Source organism: Podarcis cretensis, assembly GCF_951804945.1.
Source record: "Podarcis cretensis genome assembly, chromosome: 2".
NCBI lineage: Eukaryota > Metazoa > Chordata > Lepidosauria > Squamata > Lacertidae > Podarcis > Podarcis cretensis.
Window position 1 is genome coordinate 21,262,810 of NC_137171.1, and position 19,020 is coordinate 21,281,829.

Genomic DNA, 19,020 nt, shown 5'->3' on the forward strand with positions numbered 1-19,020 from the left:
TTTCTCCAGTGAAAATAGAGACACCCCCTCCTACATTTCTCCAATGAAAATAGGGGTGTCCCAAGAAGAGAGGGACATTTTGGGATCAAATCAGAAACCAAGAATGCTTCTGTAAATCTGGGACTGTCCCTGGAAAATAGAGACACTTGGAGGGTTTGTGAAGGTAAAAAGGTAAAGGACAAGGACCCCTGGATGGCTAAGTCCAGTCAAAGGCGACTATGGGGTTGAGGCGCTCATCTTGCTTTCAGGCCGAGGGAGCCAGCGTTTGCCCACAGACAGCTTTCCAGGTCATGTGGCCAGCATGACTAAATCGCTTCTGGTGCAATGGTACACCACGACGGAAACCAGAGCGCACCGAAACACCATTTACCTTCCCGCCACAGCGGTACCTATTTATCTACTTTTTTGAACTGCTAGGTTGGCAGGAGCTGGGACAGAGCAACGGGAGCTGACCCTGTCGCTGTTCAAATTACCAACCTTCTGAATGGCAAGCCCAAGAGGCTCAGTGGTTTAGACCACAGTGCCACCCGCGTCCCTAGGGTTTGTGAAAGCATATGTGTAACCTGTAATTGGGGTCTCTTGATCACACCGTGAGGTGGATGATGCACCATTCTTGTGCATGAATAAATTCTGTTTTCCTTTGTGAAATATACTCAGAGTCGAGAGTGGATTTCATGCTCTTTATTCAGCTCATAGTGGTGAGGAGGAATGAAAGTTCCCCCCAAAATATCTGCTTTATATACATTATTTACACAATGGCTAATTCCGGGATTCTCCTGTTGGCCAATCAGGTTGTGGATTCACTTCCACCTGGAGCTGGATTGGGTGGCTTCTGTGGACCAATCATACTGCTGCATTGTTCTAGGACCAATCAGACTGCTGCATTCTGAATCCTATTGTTCTAGGACCAATCAGACTGCTGCATTTTGGATCCTATTCAACTCAGTACATAACACTTTGCTACCCATGGCCTGTTAATTTGGTTTTGGCTGCATGATGGACCTTTGTGGCAGAGTGCCATAACACTGCCAGCCCCTTGCTAACCTCTCTCTTCTCTCCCCAGGTCCGGGCCAGTGCCATAGCTCAAGATGCTGACCAGAACTATGATTACGCCAGCAACAGCGTGATTCTACACCTGGACGTGGGCGACGAAGTTTTCATCAAGCTGGACGGAGGGAAGGTTCATGGGGGCAACACCAACAAGTACAGCACCTTCTCTGGCTTCATCATCTACCCAGACTGAGCCCCGCCGGCTCCTGTTTCCCCTCCTCCTTTTTTTTGCCTACCCAAACCCTTTCCCCGCTCTGGGTCAGCTTTTATTCCCCCTTGGCTTTACCAACTCCCTGGACCCAGAAGGTCCTTCCAGCAAGGTCCAGCCAATAAGGACTGAAATGGAAACTTTGGGGGAGGAAGTCCTCCGCCTTGGGTTCATACAACTGTGAAAAGGGGTGGGAGGATTAAGGGATTTTTGGTGCATGGGGAAATCCGGGAGGGGGTGGATACAGGGGAACATAATGTCATGGTGGGTGGGCCCTGGTCAGTGGAAGCAAGGCCATGTCCAGGATCGGAGGATGAAGGGAAGGGCGACAGATGGGGAACAAGGCCCAGACTTGCTGCATATTGGCTCTGTAAGTCCATTTCCTTAGCATCCCTTTAGATGTAAGGTACAAATATTCGAAGAGGGGTGGTTTCATTAGTGCAGTCCGGTCCCTTCATCAACTTTTCACAGGAAATGTTTTATTGATTGCATTTATATCTCGCCCTTCTTCCAATGAGCTCAGGACAGGCTTATATGATTCTCCCTTCCCTCATTTTGCCCTCACAACAACCTTGCGAGGGGCTAGGCCCAGAGACCATCCCACAGTCCACCCAGCGAGCTTCGTGGTCAAGTGGGAATTTGAACTTGGGTTTCTCCTATCTTGGTCCAAACACTCTGTTACACCCGCTGCTGACTCAAGATGCCTCATATATATATATATATTAATTGGTCAATTATGGAGGTGGGATTCATTATCTGTATAAATCATAATGTATCCAACAGGAAGGGGGGGGGAGAGAATGGGGAGGTCTTCTGCAGGAACAGGGGGCAGTACAGTTGAATTTAATTTCCCCGTTCTCCATAGCAGTGTTCCGCCAGCATGCCAGCAAGACCATGAACATATACAGAGGGGGATACATCTTTTGCTCTGGTGACGTTGCATGCCAGTAGCAAGAAAGGGTTAGGCTTTTTTTAAAAGCGTGTGTTGTGCAAGGTTCACTGTTTTAAGCCTGCTCCATTTAAGAAATGGGAGACAAAACCATCCAAATAAAATCTCCAGTCCCCTTCTGTATCAAACAGGTGCCCTGAAGACTCTTGTACGGATGGGGAAGGGGGTTGAGCCCCAATTACTCCTACCTTTGTACATTAACCCACAGGTCTGTCTGGGCAGCTGCCAATAGGGCGATCTTGTGTTGACCTGCATGAAGATATATAGGTATTATCCATGTTTCAGACCTCAAGCTGGGACAAATGGGGGTCTCTGCACCTTTGTGTGTAAATATCTCACCGCAGCCACCCTGAACTGGGGACGACGGCGACTGCGACAGTCTGTGTCATCATAAAACTTTGTGCTGCAAATGATGATTCCCACATGCACACCGCAACAGTGCGGGGACATCCCAGAGACAGTTCCTGGCTCAACATTGCTACCAGAGGCTATTAAGGGGTTTGATGGGTGGCAGGGTGTGTTGTGTGCCAAAAGACCACCGCAGACACCCGCAGATGCATAAACCACTGCAAGATAGGTGACCAGAATATATTGCATTTTCCCATTCATGACCTGCTGTTGCAATACCTGCCATGTAAAACCACACCTCCCCGCAAGATTGTACACCGCTAAAACATGCATTGTCATAATCAGATTTTGAGTGTGTGCTATTCACCCACAAAATTCACCCACGCGCCCAATAGTTTGCCCTACTTTCAAAACTCTCTGGAAGTGCATCAGTGTGAACACAACAGATACCGTATCAAACAGCCATACGACCTGACAGGGCCAGCTCCGCCACACATAAGCAGAGTGAAGTGACCTGATTCATTTGGCACCATGAAGGTCAGGGGTGCAGGGAGGTGGATGCAAGAATGGGCGTCCAAATTGTGGGAGAACACCGCTGTTTTCACTCTCCTTCAGGGAGCTCTGCAACCTAACTTCCGCAGAGCTTAATCTATTAAAGAATAAACATCGCCACCAACCCAAAGAGAATACAACCACATCTTTTCTCCAGAACATGCCCACTTGAGCATGCCTAATCCCTCAGCTTGCACACATGATTTTAAATAAAAAAATTAATACAGTGGAACCTCGGTTTACGAATGTACTCTGTTCTGGAAGACCGTTCGACTTCCAGAACCTTTCTGGAAGCAATTATGTCCGGAAAACTCAATACAGAAGCCGCATGGAACGTTCAGCTTCCAAAAAGCATTTGAAAATGGAAGCATTTACTTCCAGGTTTTCGGCGTTCAAAAGCCGAAACGTTCGACTTCCGAGATGCTCGAAAACTGAGGTACCACTGTATAAATTTACTTCCTGCCCTTCTGGTGCCTACACACCACTCAGAGTGGCAATTCAAATCAACCATAAAATAACGTTTAAAACACACACACACACCCCACATCTTTTCTCCAACACATGCCTACTTGTGCATGCCTAATCCCTCAACTTGCACACACACTTTTAAATATTTGTTTTAAATATAAATTTACTTCCTGAACTTCTGGTGCCTACACATCACTCAGGGTGGCAATTCAAATCAACCATAAAATAACATTTCAAAACACACACACACACACTATATATATATATAACAAAAGGAGATAGAAGATTAAAACAAAAATCACTGCATTAAAATGTTGTTGTTTAGTCGTTTAGTCGTGTCCGACTCTTCGTGACCCCATGGACCAGAGCACGCCAGGCACTCCTGTCTTCCACTGCCTCCCGCAGCTTGGTCAGACTCATGCTGGTAACCTCGAAAACACTATTCAACCATCTCGTCCTCTGTCGCCCCCTTCTCCTTGTGCCCTCCATCTTTCCCAACATCAGGGTCTTCTCCAGGGAGTCTTCTCTTCTCATGAGGTGGCCAAAGTACTGGAGCCTCAGCTTCACAATCTGTCCTTCCAGTGAACACTCAGGGCTGATTTCCTTCAGAATGGAGAGGTTTGATCTTCTTGCAGTCCATGGGACTCTCAAGAGTCTCCTCCAGCACTATAATTCAAAAGCATCAAATCTTCGGCGATCAGCCTTCTTTATGGTCCAGCTCTCACTTCCATACATCACTACTGGGAAAACCATAGCTTTAACTATATGGACCTTTGTTGGCAAGGTGATGTCTCTACTTCTCAAGATGCTGTCTAGGCCTGTCATTGCCCTTCTCCCAAGAAGCAGGTGTCTTTTAATTTCGTGGCTGTTGTCACCATCTGCAGTGATCATGGAGCCCAAGAAAGTAAAATCTCTCACTGCCTCCATTTCTTCCCCTTCTATTTGCCAGGAGGTGATGGGACCAGTAGCCATGATCTTCGTTTTTTTGATGTTGAGCTTCAGACCATATTTTGCACTCTCCTCTTTCACCCTCAATAAAAGGTTCTTTAATTCCTCCTCACTTTCTGCCATCAAGGTTGTGTCATCTGCATATCTGAGGTTGTTGATATTTCTTCCGGCAATCTTAATTCCGGCTAGGGATTCATCCAGCCCAGCCTTTCGCATGATGAATTCTGCATATAAGTTAAATAAGCAGGGAGACAAAATGCAGCCTTGTCGTACTCCTTTCCCAATTTTGAACCAATCAGTTGTTCCATATCCAGTTCTAACTGTAGCTTCTTGTCCCACATAGAGATTTCTCAGGAGACAGATGAGGTGATCAGGCACTCCCATTTCTTTAAGAACTTGCCATAGTTTGCCATGGTCGACACAGTCAAAGGCTTTTGCATAGTCAATGAAGCAGAAGTAAATGTCTTTCTGGAACTCTCTAGCTTTCTCCATAATCCAGCGCATGTTTGCAATTTGGTCTCTGGTTCCTCTGCCTCTTCTAAATCCAGCTTGCACTTCTGGGAGTTCTCGGTCCACATACTGCTTGAGCCTTCCTTGTAGAATTTTAAGCATAACCTTGCTAGCGTGAGAAATTAGTGCAATTGTGCGATAGTTGGAGCATTCTTTGGCACTGCCCTTCTTTGGGATTGGGATGTAGACTGATCTTCTCCAATCCTCTGGCCACTGCATCCAAATCAGACTTAAAGGTCTTGCCTTTCTCATGCATTCAGATTCAGATGAGGAAGGAAGACAGGCAGACAGATGACACGAGCTCCCTCTGTAGGTTTGCTTAGCAACAGGTCCCATCTCCTAAAGACAAAAGAAGGACCTTTTCATTCTGCCCACCTTATGTAGCTCTGCAAACTTCTTTTCCATGTATGTGAACATTTGCACATGTAATTGTGCTCGGGCATTGAGAGGTGCACCAATGGCTTTTCACCTCTTATGTGTACATGCGTTTGCTGGCCTACCATTAACATCCACGCGAATGCCAGAATGGATGTAAGTTTATATGTGCAAGGTTTGGAGCCAGGAGACAGAAAGAGAGAAGAATTCTCAGAGCCAACGTCAGGTCAGGCCAGAATCTTGTATTTATCATTCAAATTTCGTATTCCTGAAATAAATAACCAGTGGCTTCTCTGATATTTTTCCAGCCCTATTAAATACGCAGAGGTGTGCCTGCATGTTTGGTGCTCACAAATGCCTGCCATCTCTGCACGCCATTGTCCGCATTTGTGTGTGTGTGTGCACATTTGAATTTGAGGGTGCACAGCTCTCGGTTGAAAGCATGGAGTGAAACAGAGGAGAATCTGTGAAACCGAGACCGTATGTGAACCTCCACAAATTGCACAACAAAACATACATGTGGCAAAAGAAAGCAACAACCATGTGCGCAAATTTACTTGTGCGCAACTGTGTACATTATTATTTATAGCACCCAAAATGTATATAAAATTATAACTTACAAATATATATATACACACACACAAACATGTGAGTGCGCATGTATTAATGCGCAAACATGCCGTGCATGATTTATCTGTACATTTATATTACCAAAATTCATCTCCCCCTCCTCAGCTATTAAACCCCATCCTGCTTCTGTCTCTCTCTCTCTCCCCTGCCTCTTTCATTCCTCGTCCTTCCAGGGACAGAAAAAGAAATCCTCGGCTTCTGTTGCTGGTGACTGCAGGCCGGACCCCTGGTCTGCAGCCTTGCTATTTTGCACAGTCCCCCCACTGCATGTGTGCCCTTTCATTAGCAATTTTTCAAATCCGTGGAGGGATCTGGACAGTGCCTCGTACATACTATAGACAGAAACCTGCCAGAGAGGCCCCAGGGCATGGCTGTGAACTCAGCAATCGGGATGGTTTTGCTGCCAGGAACGTGAATGCCTCTGGGACCACTCAACTCTGTGTCTTTAAATGATCAGAATCTGTGTTTTATCTGTTAATAAAGATACTCTGGTTTTTGACGCACATCTTGCCTTTGCTGGTGTCCGTTCAGGGAACAATCGCATTAGCTGCATGCAAATATTTACGTTTACCAAGAACTAAAGCGTTCATTTACATGCACATACACAGTGGGTTAAAGCCTCAGCGCCTAGGACTTGCCGATCGAAAGGTCGGCGGTTCGAATCCCTGCGGCGGGGTGCGCTCCCGCTGCTCGGTCCCAGCGCCTGCCAACCTAGCAGTTCGAAAGCACCTCCGGGTGCAAGTAGATAAATAGGGACCGCTTACCAGCGGGAAGGTAAACGGCATTTCCGTGTGTGGCTCTGGCTCGCCAGAGCAGCGATGTCACGCTGGCCACGTGACCCGGAAGTGTCTCCGGACATCGCTGGCCCCTGGCCTCTTAAGTGAGATGGGCGCACAACCCCAGAGTCTGTCAAGACTGGCCCATACGGGCAGGGGTACCTTTACCTTTACCTTTACACAGTCCCAGAAACATTTGCATGCATACAGATGTACAGCTACATGAGCAAAACCCTATGTAGAACACACACACACATCTGCACACACTTGTGTTTTTTTCCCCTCCAGGCTACAGAATGCTCCTTTTTTTTAACAAACCTCTTTCTTCAGCCTATTTACACCACCACAGAACTCTCAAATACAGGATTTTATTACTGGGTTTGGAATTCAGTTCCTTGATATCTTTCACACACAAAAACCACACACACAAGTTTGCTGCTATGCATTTAAAGAGTGCTATCAACATAAAATAAATGCCTTTGAGTCTCTTCCCCCTTCAAAGCAGATGTGTGCAAGTACACATATTTCTTATTACCTGCCTCAACAATCCACACACACCGGGACTTCCTCTCTCATGTATGATCTAAAGAAGCAGAACAAAGTGGCGAAGGGGACTGTACCACTTCAAACTGTAGCTGGTGGTGGGGGAATGAGGGATTTTAATGCTCCCTCGTGTTTAAACAAAACCTGGGTCAGGGAGAGGGACCCAGCACAGCAGGGAGACGTGCTCTACCTCAGCCCTCTCCACCGAGAGGTTTGTGTTTGTGTGTGATGGAGAGGTCCACTTAAAACTGCTTTCTCCCACCTCCACTCTTGTTTCCTTCTGCTTGTTATTCCAGATACATGAGGCCTAGGGACGTCGGTGGCACTGTGGTCTAAACCACTGAGCCTCTTGGGCTTGCAGATCGGAAGGTCGGCGGTTCGAATCCCCGCGACGGAGTGAGCTCCTGTTGCTCTGTCCCAACTCCTGCCAACTTAGCAGTCTGAAAGTACACCAGTGCAAGTAGATAAATAGGTACCGCTGTGGCAGGAAGGTAAACGGCATTTCCGTGAGCTCTGGTGTCCCTTTGCGCCAGAAATGGTTAAGTCATGCTGGCCACATGACCCAGAAAGCTGTCTGGCTCCTGAAAGTGAGATGAGCACTGCAACCCCATAGTCGCCTTTGACTGGACTTAACCGTCCAGGGTTTACCTTTACCTTTTTATATGGGGCCTCAAGTGTTTGGGGTACCAAGAAGAAGGGAAAGACAAAATTCAGTCTCAGATTCCAGCAGGGCAGCTGTGTTGAAGCAGGGGTGGCTAACCTATGGTCTTCCAAATGTTACTGAACTACAACTTCCATCATCCCTGACCATTGACCATGCCGGCTGGGGCTGATGGAAGCTGTAGTTCAGCAAAATCTGTAAGAGAACATTTTGGACACTACCATATGTCCAGGATTTCAAAGGTGGAACTGGAAATTCTGTTTTCTCCCTAAGCATATGGCACTTACGGGGAAATCTGGTACTCTCTAGATGGTACTCTCTTTGGTATTTTTGTAAAAAAGAAAAGAAAAAAATGGGAGTTGTAGTCTGATAGGGCTGCCAAAAGTCTGGATTTTCCTGGACGTTACTGGGATTTCAAAGACAGAATTGACGTCTGAGGGAATTTCTAAAAGGCACTGCATTGTCCTGTATCTTAGGCAAGTGAACCAATAATCACGGTTCTTTGGTATTTTTGTAAAAAAGAAAAGAAAAAAATGCTCAGCAACTCTGGGGTTTTGTCTTCAAAAAGCTCAAGCGCTTTCGGTTGTTGCTTTTTGAAATATGGCAAGCCCGGTCTTAAGGAAAACATATTGTGGCTGAAGAATAGGCTGAAGAAAGAGGTTTGTTAAAACATATTGTGGCCTGGATTTGAATGGGCCAGTGCCCATTTTGTCAGATGCATAAAGTGGTCCCCTATGCATGGAGGTGCATGTGGTCATTGAGAAGGTATGAATCAATGGCATAAAGCATGTAGGTTGCAGTCGATCCCTGGAACAGTGCCCCCCCCCTCCCGGTTTTCTCTCAGTTCCTTCTTGGCTCATATCATTACATCACCCTACCCTATATTAACAAATGCCCCTGGGAATGCTTAGCATCCAGCTGACATCTCATGACAGAGATTGCATCCCCTGAGCTTTCCCCTGAATTTCATCCACAGTTGCTCTCCTCTCTCCTTTCGCTTCCCCCCCCCCAAAAAAAAACCCTCCATTCACCTCGCCTAAGAGCTATCAATATTGCTAAAAGGAATTCATGAGAGTGACTTTGTGCAGAGGGCCAATACAAATGTGCATATCTTCCCACCCATCGCCCGAGGCGACGGGACAACTTGATTCCTGAAGGAGCGTCTCCACCCCCATCGTTCAGCCCAGACACTGAGATCCAGCGCTGAGGGCTGGATATGTTTCCGAGCACAATTCAAAGTGTTGGTGCTGACCTTGAAAGCCCTAAATGGCCTCGGTCCAGTATCCCTGAAGGAGCGCCGAGGGCCTTTTGGCGGTTCCCTCATTGCAAGAAGCGAGGTTACAGGGAAACAGGCAGAGGGCCTTCTCGGTAGTGGCGCCCGCCCTGTGGAACGCCCTCCCTTCAGATGTGAAGGAAATAAGCAGCTATCCTATCTTTAAAAGACATCTGAAGGCAGCCCTGTTTAGGGAAGTTTTTAATATTTAATGCTGTATTGTTGTAACACTTGAATGGGAGCCGCCCAGAGTGGCTGGGGAAACTCAGCCAGATGGGCGGCGAATAAATAATAAATTATTATTATATTATTATTATTCTGCATGGATCGCATGCGCTGGACCATGCATATCTCAACACGTCAAGGTGCATGCTCCAGGCAACGTCTGCTCCCACATTTCTGGCATCAGAGCACTGCAAATGCACATGGCGTTATTCGCACACCTGGTGATGGAACTTTTTTTTTTTTTTTTGCGCCCGCAGTTGTGTGCGGCATACCGGCACTTGCGCACGCATGTTGCAGTGATGGTGCTGAGACGCCTTCCGCTCTCACTGCTGCGCCGTTTCCTACGTGTGGCTGGAGCCATGTGCGGGAAGGCATCTGCGCCCAGCGAATGTGGCTCTTCCCTGGACCCATCTGTGTGAAGTCCGTTCTCCCCCTCCCCGCATCCCACCCACCCCCCATGCTCCATATCTGTTGCAACCAAAGGCTCTTTGGCGCTGCTCCACGCTGGCCCCTGTCACCACACTGACAGCTGATGAGAGGCGCTTTTGCCGTAATGAGCTCCCCAGCCCTGCTGAGGTGGGAAGCTGGGGATTTAAAACTTCCTGACGGATCAGATTGGTGAAACAGCAGCGATGAGAAGGAGCCAAGGGCCAGGGAATCATGTGGTGCCTTCTGGGACGAATAATTCAGCAGAACTCATCAATACGGGGGAAGAGGGGGGAGGAGTAGGAGAAAGAATTCCCTCCAGTCCTGATCTATACCCCCCCCCCCACTCATCACATCATCTTGCCTCCACTCCCCTACTAGCTGATTCTCATCTCATGGCCAGAATTTGCAATAGGCAAACCACCCACCGAGGAAAGAGGGAGCTGCAATGACAAGAGGCTGCAGAAGTGAAAGATGGACTTTCAGGAGCATTTGGGCATGCAGTCCAAGTTATATGGACAGGTCATATGGAGGACCAAAAAAGGTGTTGTAAGTGGGGGGGGCCTGCTGCTTTTCCCTTATAGAGTCCCTGAGTGGGTTCCCTAATGGTAGGAGAAAATAACAGAGGCCAACCAGAGTATATTGAGAAGCAAAGCGGCTAGTAAGCCTGATAGTACAGGAGAGCAATCCTGAAGCCATTTTGACTCTCCCAAATTGACCTCACATAGTTCTCTGAAAGGAGGAAGAAAATGGGAAAGCCTCCCCATTGTCTTTTGCTTACAAATCCTGTCTTTAGGGCATATTTGTGTATGAATAGGGTGAGCCTGTGACCTGGATTCAGGAACAAAAGTATTAACCATCACAAAAGAATGGCCAGGCTGCCCAGCTAATGCAATCAGTGACCATTATCAGGTATCCTGGCAGGCAGGATTTCTGCTATAGACCGCCTCCTTCTGTGATGTATGTATGATGTTTCATATATAACACTGGCAGTGACATGAGTTTACAAGCAGTGACAAGAGTAGACACATAAATACACACATTTATGCCACGAGCAGCAATATCTAATTCATACCACTTTCAGCTATCTGGGGGTGGAAATATCGATCATATGAAACTGCTGTATATGCTATCAGACCATCCGTCCTTCCATAGCAAACGGTTTTCTGGGCCTTTCTGAGTTTTGTTTTACTGGAAATTCAGAAGGTCTCAGGTTCATCACTGATGTCCTTCCAATCGCCTGTCTTCAGCCTAATAACCTACAGATAATAGCTTGTAGGGGTTTTACAACATATTAACAAGCGCTGTACACCATGCATGCTTACCACAGACCAGTCTCATAAAAATGGTGTGTGTGTCCCCCCCCCTTTTTTTTTAAATGGCAGTTGCCAAGGTCAAGGAATATACAGCCGTAACGGGATAAGATGCCTTAACTCCAACATGTCTGGTCTGAGGAGTACATTAGCAATAAAAGGATAGAATACAGCACTCTCGCTGTCTCTCTTTCCCAAGTTAATCTTCCTGCGCCCACAAAAAGGAGACTATTAAATGGACACCTTAGAGGGCGACACATACAAAATCCACTTCAATTCTGAATAAAAGTTTAGAACAGGCCATGAAGCAACTTGGTGGTATTTTAAGGCTTTACCTGGGAATAAGTCCCAACGAACTCTGTTTGTTTCAGGTGTGTGTGTGGGGGGGGGGGGGGACATGCCTAAGCTATAGCTATAAATTTTCATATGCCAAGGATGGGGAAGCTAGGGTGCCACCAGATGTTGTCAGACGGATGTTCCATTTTTCAAAAAGTAAAAACTTTTCTAAGTTGTTGAGCTGAAACACTGCAATTTTTCAATTGACTTGTTCAAGATCCAGGACAGAGCGCCACCTTTTGGAAATTCCTTTCTGCCTTTGATATCCCAGTAACGTCCAGGAAAATTGGGACTTTTGGCAGCCCTCCCAACTCCCATCATTTCTCATCATGCAGCCTAAGGTTGATGGAAGTTGGAGTCCAGCAACATCTAGAGAGTACCAGATTTCCCCATAAATTCTATACACTTAGGAAGAAAACAGAATTTCCATAGGTCACATGTAATGTGGGGAATTTTTGGTTCCAAAGATGTTGCTGAACCACATTCTTCTTCTTTGGCAATCACTTGTAGCAGATCAAGATTGTCTTCCATTCTTAACGTTCTTAACAGTGAGTCCGTAGAAGAAGAAGAAGAGTTTGGATTTGATATCCTACTTTATCACTACCTGAAGGAGTCTCAAAGCGGCTAACGTTCTCCTTTCCCTTCCTCCCCCATAACAAACACTCTGTGAGGTGAGTGGGGCTGAGAGACTTCAGAGAAGTGTGACTGGCCAAGGTCACCCAGCAGCTGCATGTGGAGGAGCGGAGACGCGAACCCGGTTCACCAGATTACAAGTCTACCACTCTTAACCACTACACCACACTGGCTCTCTGTAAGTGACTGTGGAGGCCAATTCTGGATCCACACATCCTTCCACAGTGGAGACATAGGTTTCTGGGCAGGAGTTAATCACGGTGAGGGTTTGCCAAACATGCCTTTCTCTTATCACATTTCTCCCTTTCATCCTGAGTTCGTGCGTCTTCAAAGTCCATGACACCGTTGATAAAGGCTATTCCCCAATTAGAGCTGTCGCAGGCCAGTGTTTCCCAGTTGTCGGCATTTAGACTACATTTTTTTTAGATTTGCCTTAAACCTCTTTTGTTGACCACCCACATTACGCTTTCCATTTTTAAGTTCTGAATAGAGTACTTGCTTTGGAAGACGATAATCAGGCATCTGAACAACGTGACCAGTTGGACCAGTAGTTGCAGACCAGTAGTTGCAGCAAACATGACTAAGCAACACCTGGAGGTTCCTCACCCCTGCAATAGGGCTACCTCTGTTGGAACGTAGATTGTTAGGTTAACCAACCCTGCTGCGGCTTCTATTCAGTGAGATATAAAGTCATTATGGTGCTAAGTTCCCTGTCTGCAGCCAACGTTTATTTCAAGCATCCTGTCTCTAACCTCATCTTCAAAGAGCGTCTGAAGATTACATGCCTCTACGACATGGATATTTGTGCCCAGACTCCAAATTTCATCTGCCATCGTACACTCAATGGCCATTTTAGATTTTGATATTTAAAGCAATTTTTTTTTTAAAGGAACATTTGCAGATATATACCGCTTCCACAGTCATTAGAACCTCGAGCGAGGATCAAGCAAGTCAATGGCTTTCATTTTTGTCTTAAGCGTTTTTTTAAAAAAAAAAAATTCAAAGCTACAGCAATGAAAAGGAAACAGAGATAGAAGTGGCTTTGAGGCTCAAAGTACTTTCAAAAAGCAGTGTGTCATTAGGGCGAGCAGACATTAATTCACTATCATCCTCTTAAAATGTGAAAACTTAGCAAAGGCTGTGCAATTTCCTGGGCAGAACATTGCTGTACTTATGTGATGCCAAACCCAGAATCCAGTGCATGCTCAGCCTGGGAAGTGAAGGTGAAAACACACAATTGGCAAATACAAAAAAAAAAAGGAAAGGAAAGGAAAACCGCAGGCGTACCCCCTCCCCCACATCCCTAAAAATACCACAACACCTGTCAGGGAACTGACATCAGAGTCAGAGGTGGAGGCAAGGCTCCCAAGCGATGCTGGAGAGGGGGCCAGCAAGGAGAGAGGGAGCTCACCGGCTGGGGAAGGGAATCAGCGCAACACCAGTAGAGAAGGGGGGGCAGATGGGGGATTCGGAGAGGGGTCTCCAAGACTCTTCGCCCGAAAACAGTGGGGAGAGCACGGGCACTCCTCTGCCCACTTCCTCCCTGTGCAGAAGACTTCCGCGCAGGGAGAGTAGGAGGAGACTGGGCATCAAACAACTTCTTTGTTGGAAGAGGTTCAAAAAATGCCTACTGACGGATACTGCTAGCGACTGAACAGCCACGGAGTGAAGGGCTGTCAGCCAGGACAGGTTTAACCAAGCAACCTGGCCCAGGAGTGGCGGTAACTTACGCACGAGCAACCCTTTATAACCATTACAACACCCTACCAAACTCTGTGTTTCCAGGTAGGCCAAAAAACGAGCCCTCGGAGCTCTGACCCGTGGGTCACGTTTTTCGCCCAAAAACCAACATCGTCCGATTCACTCGGAAATGGTGCCAAACTGTAGGACTTGTTCGGTGCCACTTTCTAGGGAATCAGACGACGTTGGGTTATTGGCAAAATCTTGTGGGTTCATTTTGTGGGGCGCTGTGAAACATAGAGATCTGAGTGCTAAACCTTGTAGGAGACCATGTCCTGACGTTTTGCGCCACTTTGGAGTGAATCAGACAACTTCAGATTTACGGCGAAATCCTGACCCCGTGGGTTAGGACACCGAGGGGACATTTTGTGGGGCACTGTGAAATGTGGAGTTTTGACCAAGAAACCTTTGAGGGGGCTTGTGCCGGTGTTTGGATCCGCTTTCGTGTGAATGGGACAGTGTCGTTTTTGGTTAAATCTTGACACTGAGGGGATCATTTTGTGGGGCGCTATGAAACGTGTTGTTTTAAAATTGAAATACTTTATTGTCACTTGTACAACTTGTATACAGTGAGATTACACGAGCACCCTCCATTCAGCTCTCTTTAACTGCCAAACATTGCAGTAGGACTCATGTCGACATTTGCAGGCGCTTTGGAGTGAATCGGATGATGTCAGAGTTAGGTGAAAACTCATCAGGGACAGTTACAGTTGCAAATGGCAATAAAATATCTGTGCAAGGAAAAGGAGCAGGTTCACTCAAGCACCTTGCAAGCTGAAAAACTGTTTGTAATGAAATGAGAGGTGTAGTTTACTTGCCCAAATTAACAGGCAATATACTGAGTGTGTCAACCCTGACCAAGCATGGTTTTAATGTAGATTTGAATCACAACAAATCTGCACTTGCCAAAGATGGTGTTTTGTATGCAGAAGATTTTGAAAATAAAGGATCTGTTGGGGGGGCTTGTTCGCTTTGCTCCGGAATCAGGATTATAGCATGTCAGAAATAATATACTGTGCCTCTTCATTGCTTATAAAATAAGATGTTTTGTTTAACGTATTCAAACATTTATTTGAGTGTACTCATTTCAGATCTATAGCTTGGCTATTCTTTACCTTAAGCATTAGCAATTATTAATGCTTTAGTTGCTTCAAATATTAGAAGAGATGCCTAACCACAAGGTGAACTTTACGAGAACCTTGCAAAAGTGCACAGGATGTAGCTATGCAGTTGGAACATGAACACGTACCTATGGACACATCTATGCCTGTTGGTTAAACAAACATACAGTGCTATGTCTGTTGGTTAGACAATTGTCTTCATCAGATAAGGAAGTGGCTTGAATTTAACATACAGTGGTTAGGAGCATAGAAATCAGGACAGCTTGTGGTCTGCAATAATAATGTCCTGCTGATATGTCAATAAAGTCTGCAGTAAAAATATTCTGCTGATATACCAATAAAGCTATCTGGGGCGGGGGGGGGGGCGCTTGTGACCATATCATAGCTGTCAACTTACAGATTTGAAAATAAGGGACCAGCAGCCTTGAAAATAAGGGACCAGCCGCCAAAATAAGGGACCTGCAGCCTCATCTGTTCCAGGCACTCCAGTCTTCCTGTCCTCCTGCAGTTTGGTCAAACTCATGCTGGTAGCTTCGAGAACACTGTCCAACCAACTTTGTAACCAGAGGTTCAACTGAATAGAATCTGAATCACATGCACCACATGGCCTATGCAGCCTCAACTTAAGATGGCTCCCCGGCCGGGCTTTGCACTGCAAAGTTTGCAGCAGCACGTGCAACAAAATGGCATCCAGCATTCAAAACCCCCCTCAGCTTGCATTAACTAGCCACACACAAGGCATGCAAGCTCCACCCCCCAGTCGTTCTTAGACTTCTTATTGGGTGAGCAACACAGCCAAGCAACACAGTTGGAGCCTCACTCCTCCCTGACCGGCACGGAGGGAGGGAGAGGAGCTGCTTCCTTTGAAATTTAAGGGACGTCATTTAAGGGACATCCATCAATAAGGGACAGCAGAGGGACATGGCGCTGGAATAAGGGACTGTCCTTTCAAATAAGGGACACTTGACAGCTATGGACCATATGTGTCATCTGATGCACTCTTAAATGGCGCCAAACACCTGCAAATTGCTCCTGAAGCATTTGGCAGTGCAAACGCCACGTTTCCAGGTAGGCCAAAAAATGAGCCCTCAGCCATGGGTCACGGATTTCGCCAAAATTCCAACATCATCTGATCATAGCTGTCAACTTTTGCCTTTTCTTGCGAGGAATCCTATTTGGAATAAGGGAATTTCCCTTTAAAAAAGGAAAATGTTGACAGCTATGTGTCCGATTCACTCAAAAACAGCACCAAACACCTGAATATTGCCCCCTGAAGCATTTGGCGGTGCAAACGCCATGTTTCCAGGTAGGCCAAAAAATGAGCCCTCGGTGCCCTGAGCCCTCGGGGTCACAGTTTTCGGCAATATACTGTTGCCTGATTCACTCAGAAACAGCACCGAACACTTGCAAATGGCTCCCTGCAATGTTTGGCGGTGCAAACGCTACTTTTCACGGTGGGTCAAAAACCAAACCCTCGCCAGAAATCAGACATCTCCCGATTCACTGAAAAACGGCGCCAAACAACTTCGAAACACTCTCTGCAACATTTGGCGGTACCAACAGCATGTTTCACAGAATGTGAAAAAATCAGCCTTCGGTGCCCTAACCCGCAGGGTCACGGTGTTTGCCAGAAACCCAACGTCGGCCGATTCACTAAAAAATGGTGCCATGCCTGCAAAACGCCCCCTGGAACGTTTGGCGTTGCAAACCTCACATTTCATGGCAGGTGGAAAAATGAGCCCTCAGTTTCGCCACAGTTTTTCAGGTAACATGAAACATGTGGTTTGCACCACCAAACTTTGCAGGGGGTGTTTGGCAGCATTTTCGAGTGAATTGGACGGCGTTGGGCTTTTGGCAAAAACGGTGACCCCGTGGGTTAGGGCTCTGAGTTGTCAAGCTTCGGGGAATCAGCTTCCTCCTCCATGGCAGTAATTAAAAAGATCAAATGAAAGGAACGTCTTACCAGTTAGATTCTGTAATAATTACAGTGAGTGACAAAAGAACACATCTCCAAGAATGGCGATGCTCCCAGCTAAGGCTTACTCTGCCCCTCTGTCCCATTAAACTACCTCACTCCTAAGTCTGATCCTGTAGCCTCTGCACTTTCTGTTCTAACACTTTCTGAGCTCTCCGTGACTTGGGGAAGGGGGTGTGGTGAATACTTTCCAGAGACTGTGAATCTGTTAACCCTCTCTCTTCCAGTGTTTCTTCTCCTAGCTGTTCCCCATCCAGTATTTTCCAGCTTCCGCCGTCTGAACTATGTCCCTCTACAAACCACTGTTCCAAATCTATACTGTCCTCCTGCTCCTGGGAAGATGCAGGATTAAGATCAGGGGGAGGGGGAGGCTCCCACCATTCCTAGTCAGTGCCACCCTCCTGACAGTAGATCTTTATTCACCCCTTCTTCCCTGGCAGAGCGAGGGGCACTATTTTGTGGTTTGCCTCCACTGCCTAATTGTCTTGGGCTAGTCCTACCCTATAGTCCAGGCAGAGGCTACCTCGGCCCTCCATATATTTTGGAACTACAACTCCCATCATCCCTGGCTAACAGGACCAGTGGTCAGGGAAGATGGGAGTTGTAGTCACAAAACATCTGGAGGGCCGAGTTTGCCTATACCTGCTATAGTCAGATGGTAGACTCCAACTCCCATCAGCCCCTGTGATCATGGTCGAGGGGTCAGGGGTGATGGGAGTTATAGTCCAGCAACATGGGGAAGACTACAGGTTCTCCACCCCCACCCCTGCTTTGCAGTCTTGCCACTTGGGCCAGGGTTGCCATATTTCAAAAAGTAAAAACCAGGACACTCCAAATGTTGTTTTAGGAAGACCCAAAAATTGTGTGTGTGTGTGTGTGTGTGTGTACACGTGGATGGCGCTGTGGGTTAAACCACAGAGCCTAGGGCTTGCTGATCAGAAGGTCAGCGGTACGAATCCCCACAACGGGTTGAGCTCCCATTGCTTGGTCCCTGCCCCTGCCAACCCAGCAGTTCAAAAGCATGAAGTGCAAGTAGATAAATAGGTACCGCTCTGGCAGGAAGGTAAATGGCGTTTCCATGCACTGCTCTGGTTCGCCAGAAGCGGCTTAGTCATGCTGGACCTAACGGTCAGGGGTCCCTTTACCTTTACACACACACACACACACACACACACACACACACACACACATATATATATATATACCGTATATATATATAGTTTTCCATTTTAACAATCCAATAAAAGCCACATTAAAAACATTCGAAATTATAATATCCAAATTTTATAAATTATAAGTCTTTGGTTGACTTCCCATGCTCTGATGTTCGAAATGTTGAGCTTTTATAAAGGAAACCACTGACTTGTATCTGCCCAGGTTCCAAGCAGTGACCTTGGAAGAACCTCAAGAGAGAGATGCTTCACTCTGCTGAAGAAAGTTAAGGCAGGATTCTGACTAAGAGCTGGAGTCCTACGTGGGAAGGTGGTGGTTAAAAAGCTCGATCTCTTTGCAACGGTTACAGGGAGGAGAAAGAGAGTCATTAATTCTCATTTAGCTTAGATGAAGCAAGGTGGGTGTAGCTGAATGGAACAGAGGCTGCTGCCTCATTCATCACTACCCATTGGGCATGACAGCTGCAATAGAAGGGAGCCAGACATCATTTTTTAAAATGCAACATCCCCTCTGTCCCAGAACGTAGCCTTATGGGGTAGGAGGCTACGCCTTTGCCCCTGTGGAGGTGGGGACCTTCGTAAACCCAGAAGACAGTTAACTACAGTTTAGGCTGCTGTATGAACAAAATCCTAAAGCAGGGCTGCCATATGTCCGGATTTTCCTGGACATTACCGGGAATTAAAAGGCGGAATCGACCTCCAGGGGTTAATTTGCAAAAGGTGGTGCTTTGTTCTGGATCTTAGGCAAGTCAATTGCGAAATCTTTGGTGCATTTTTGTAAAACAAAC

At 46.7% G+C, this 19,020-nt stretch overlaps 1 protein-coding gene across 1 annotated transcript in view; it reads left to right on the top strand.

The window, feature by feature from the left end:
* C1QL4 (complement C1q like 4) overlaps positions 1 to 2,651 on the top strand; it is a 32,405-nt gene extending 29,754 nt beyond the window's left edge. Inside the window, exon 2 of the mRNA XM_079965687.1 lies at positions 1,064 to 2,651. Coding sequence (XP_079821813.1) covers positions 1,064 to 1,243 — 180 coding nt within the window. The 3' untranslated portion in view covers positions 1,244 to 2,651. The remainder of the gene's footprint in view (positions 1 to 1,063) is intronic.
* Positions 2,652 to 19,020: the final 16,369 nt, after the last annotated feature.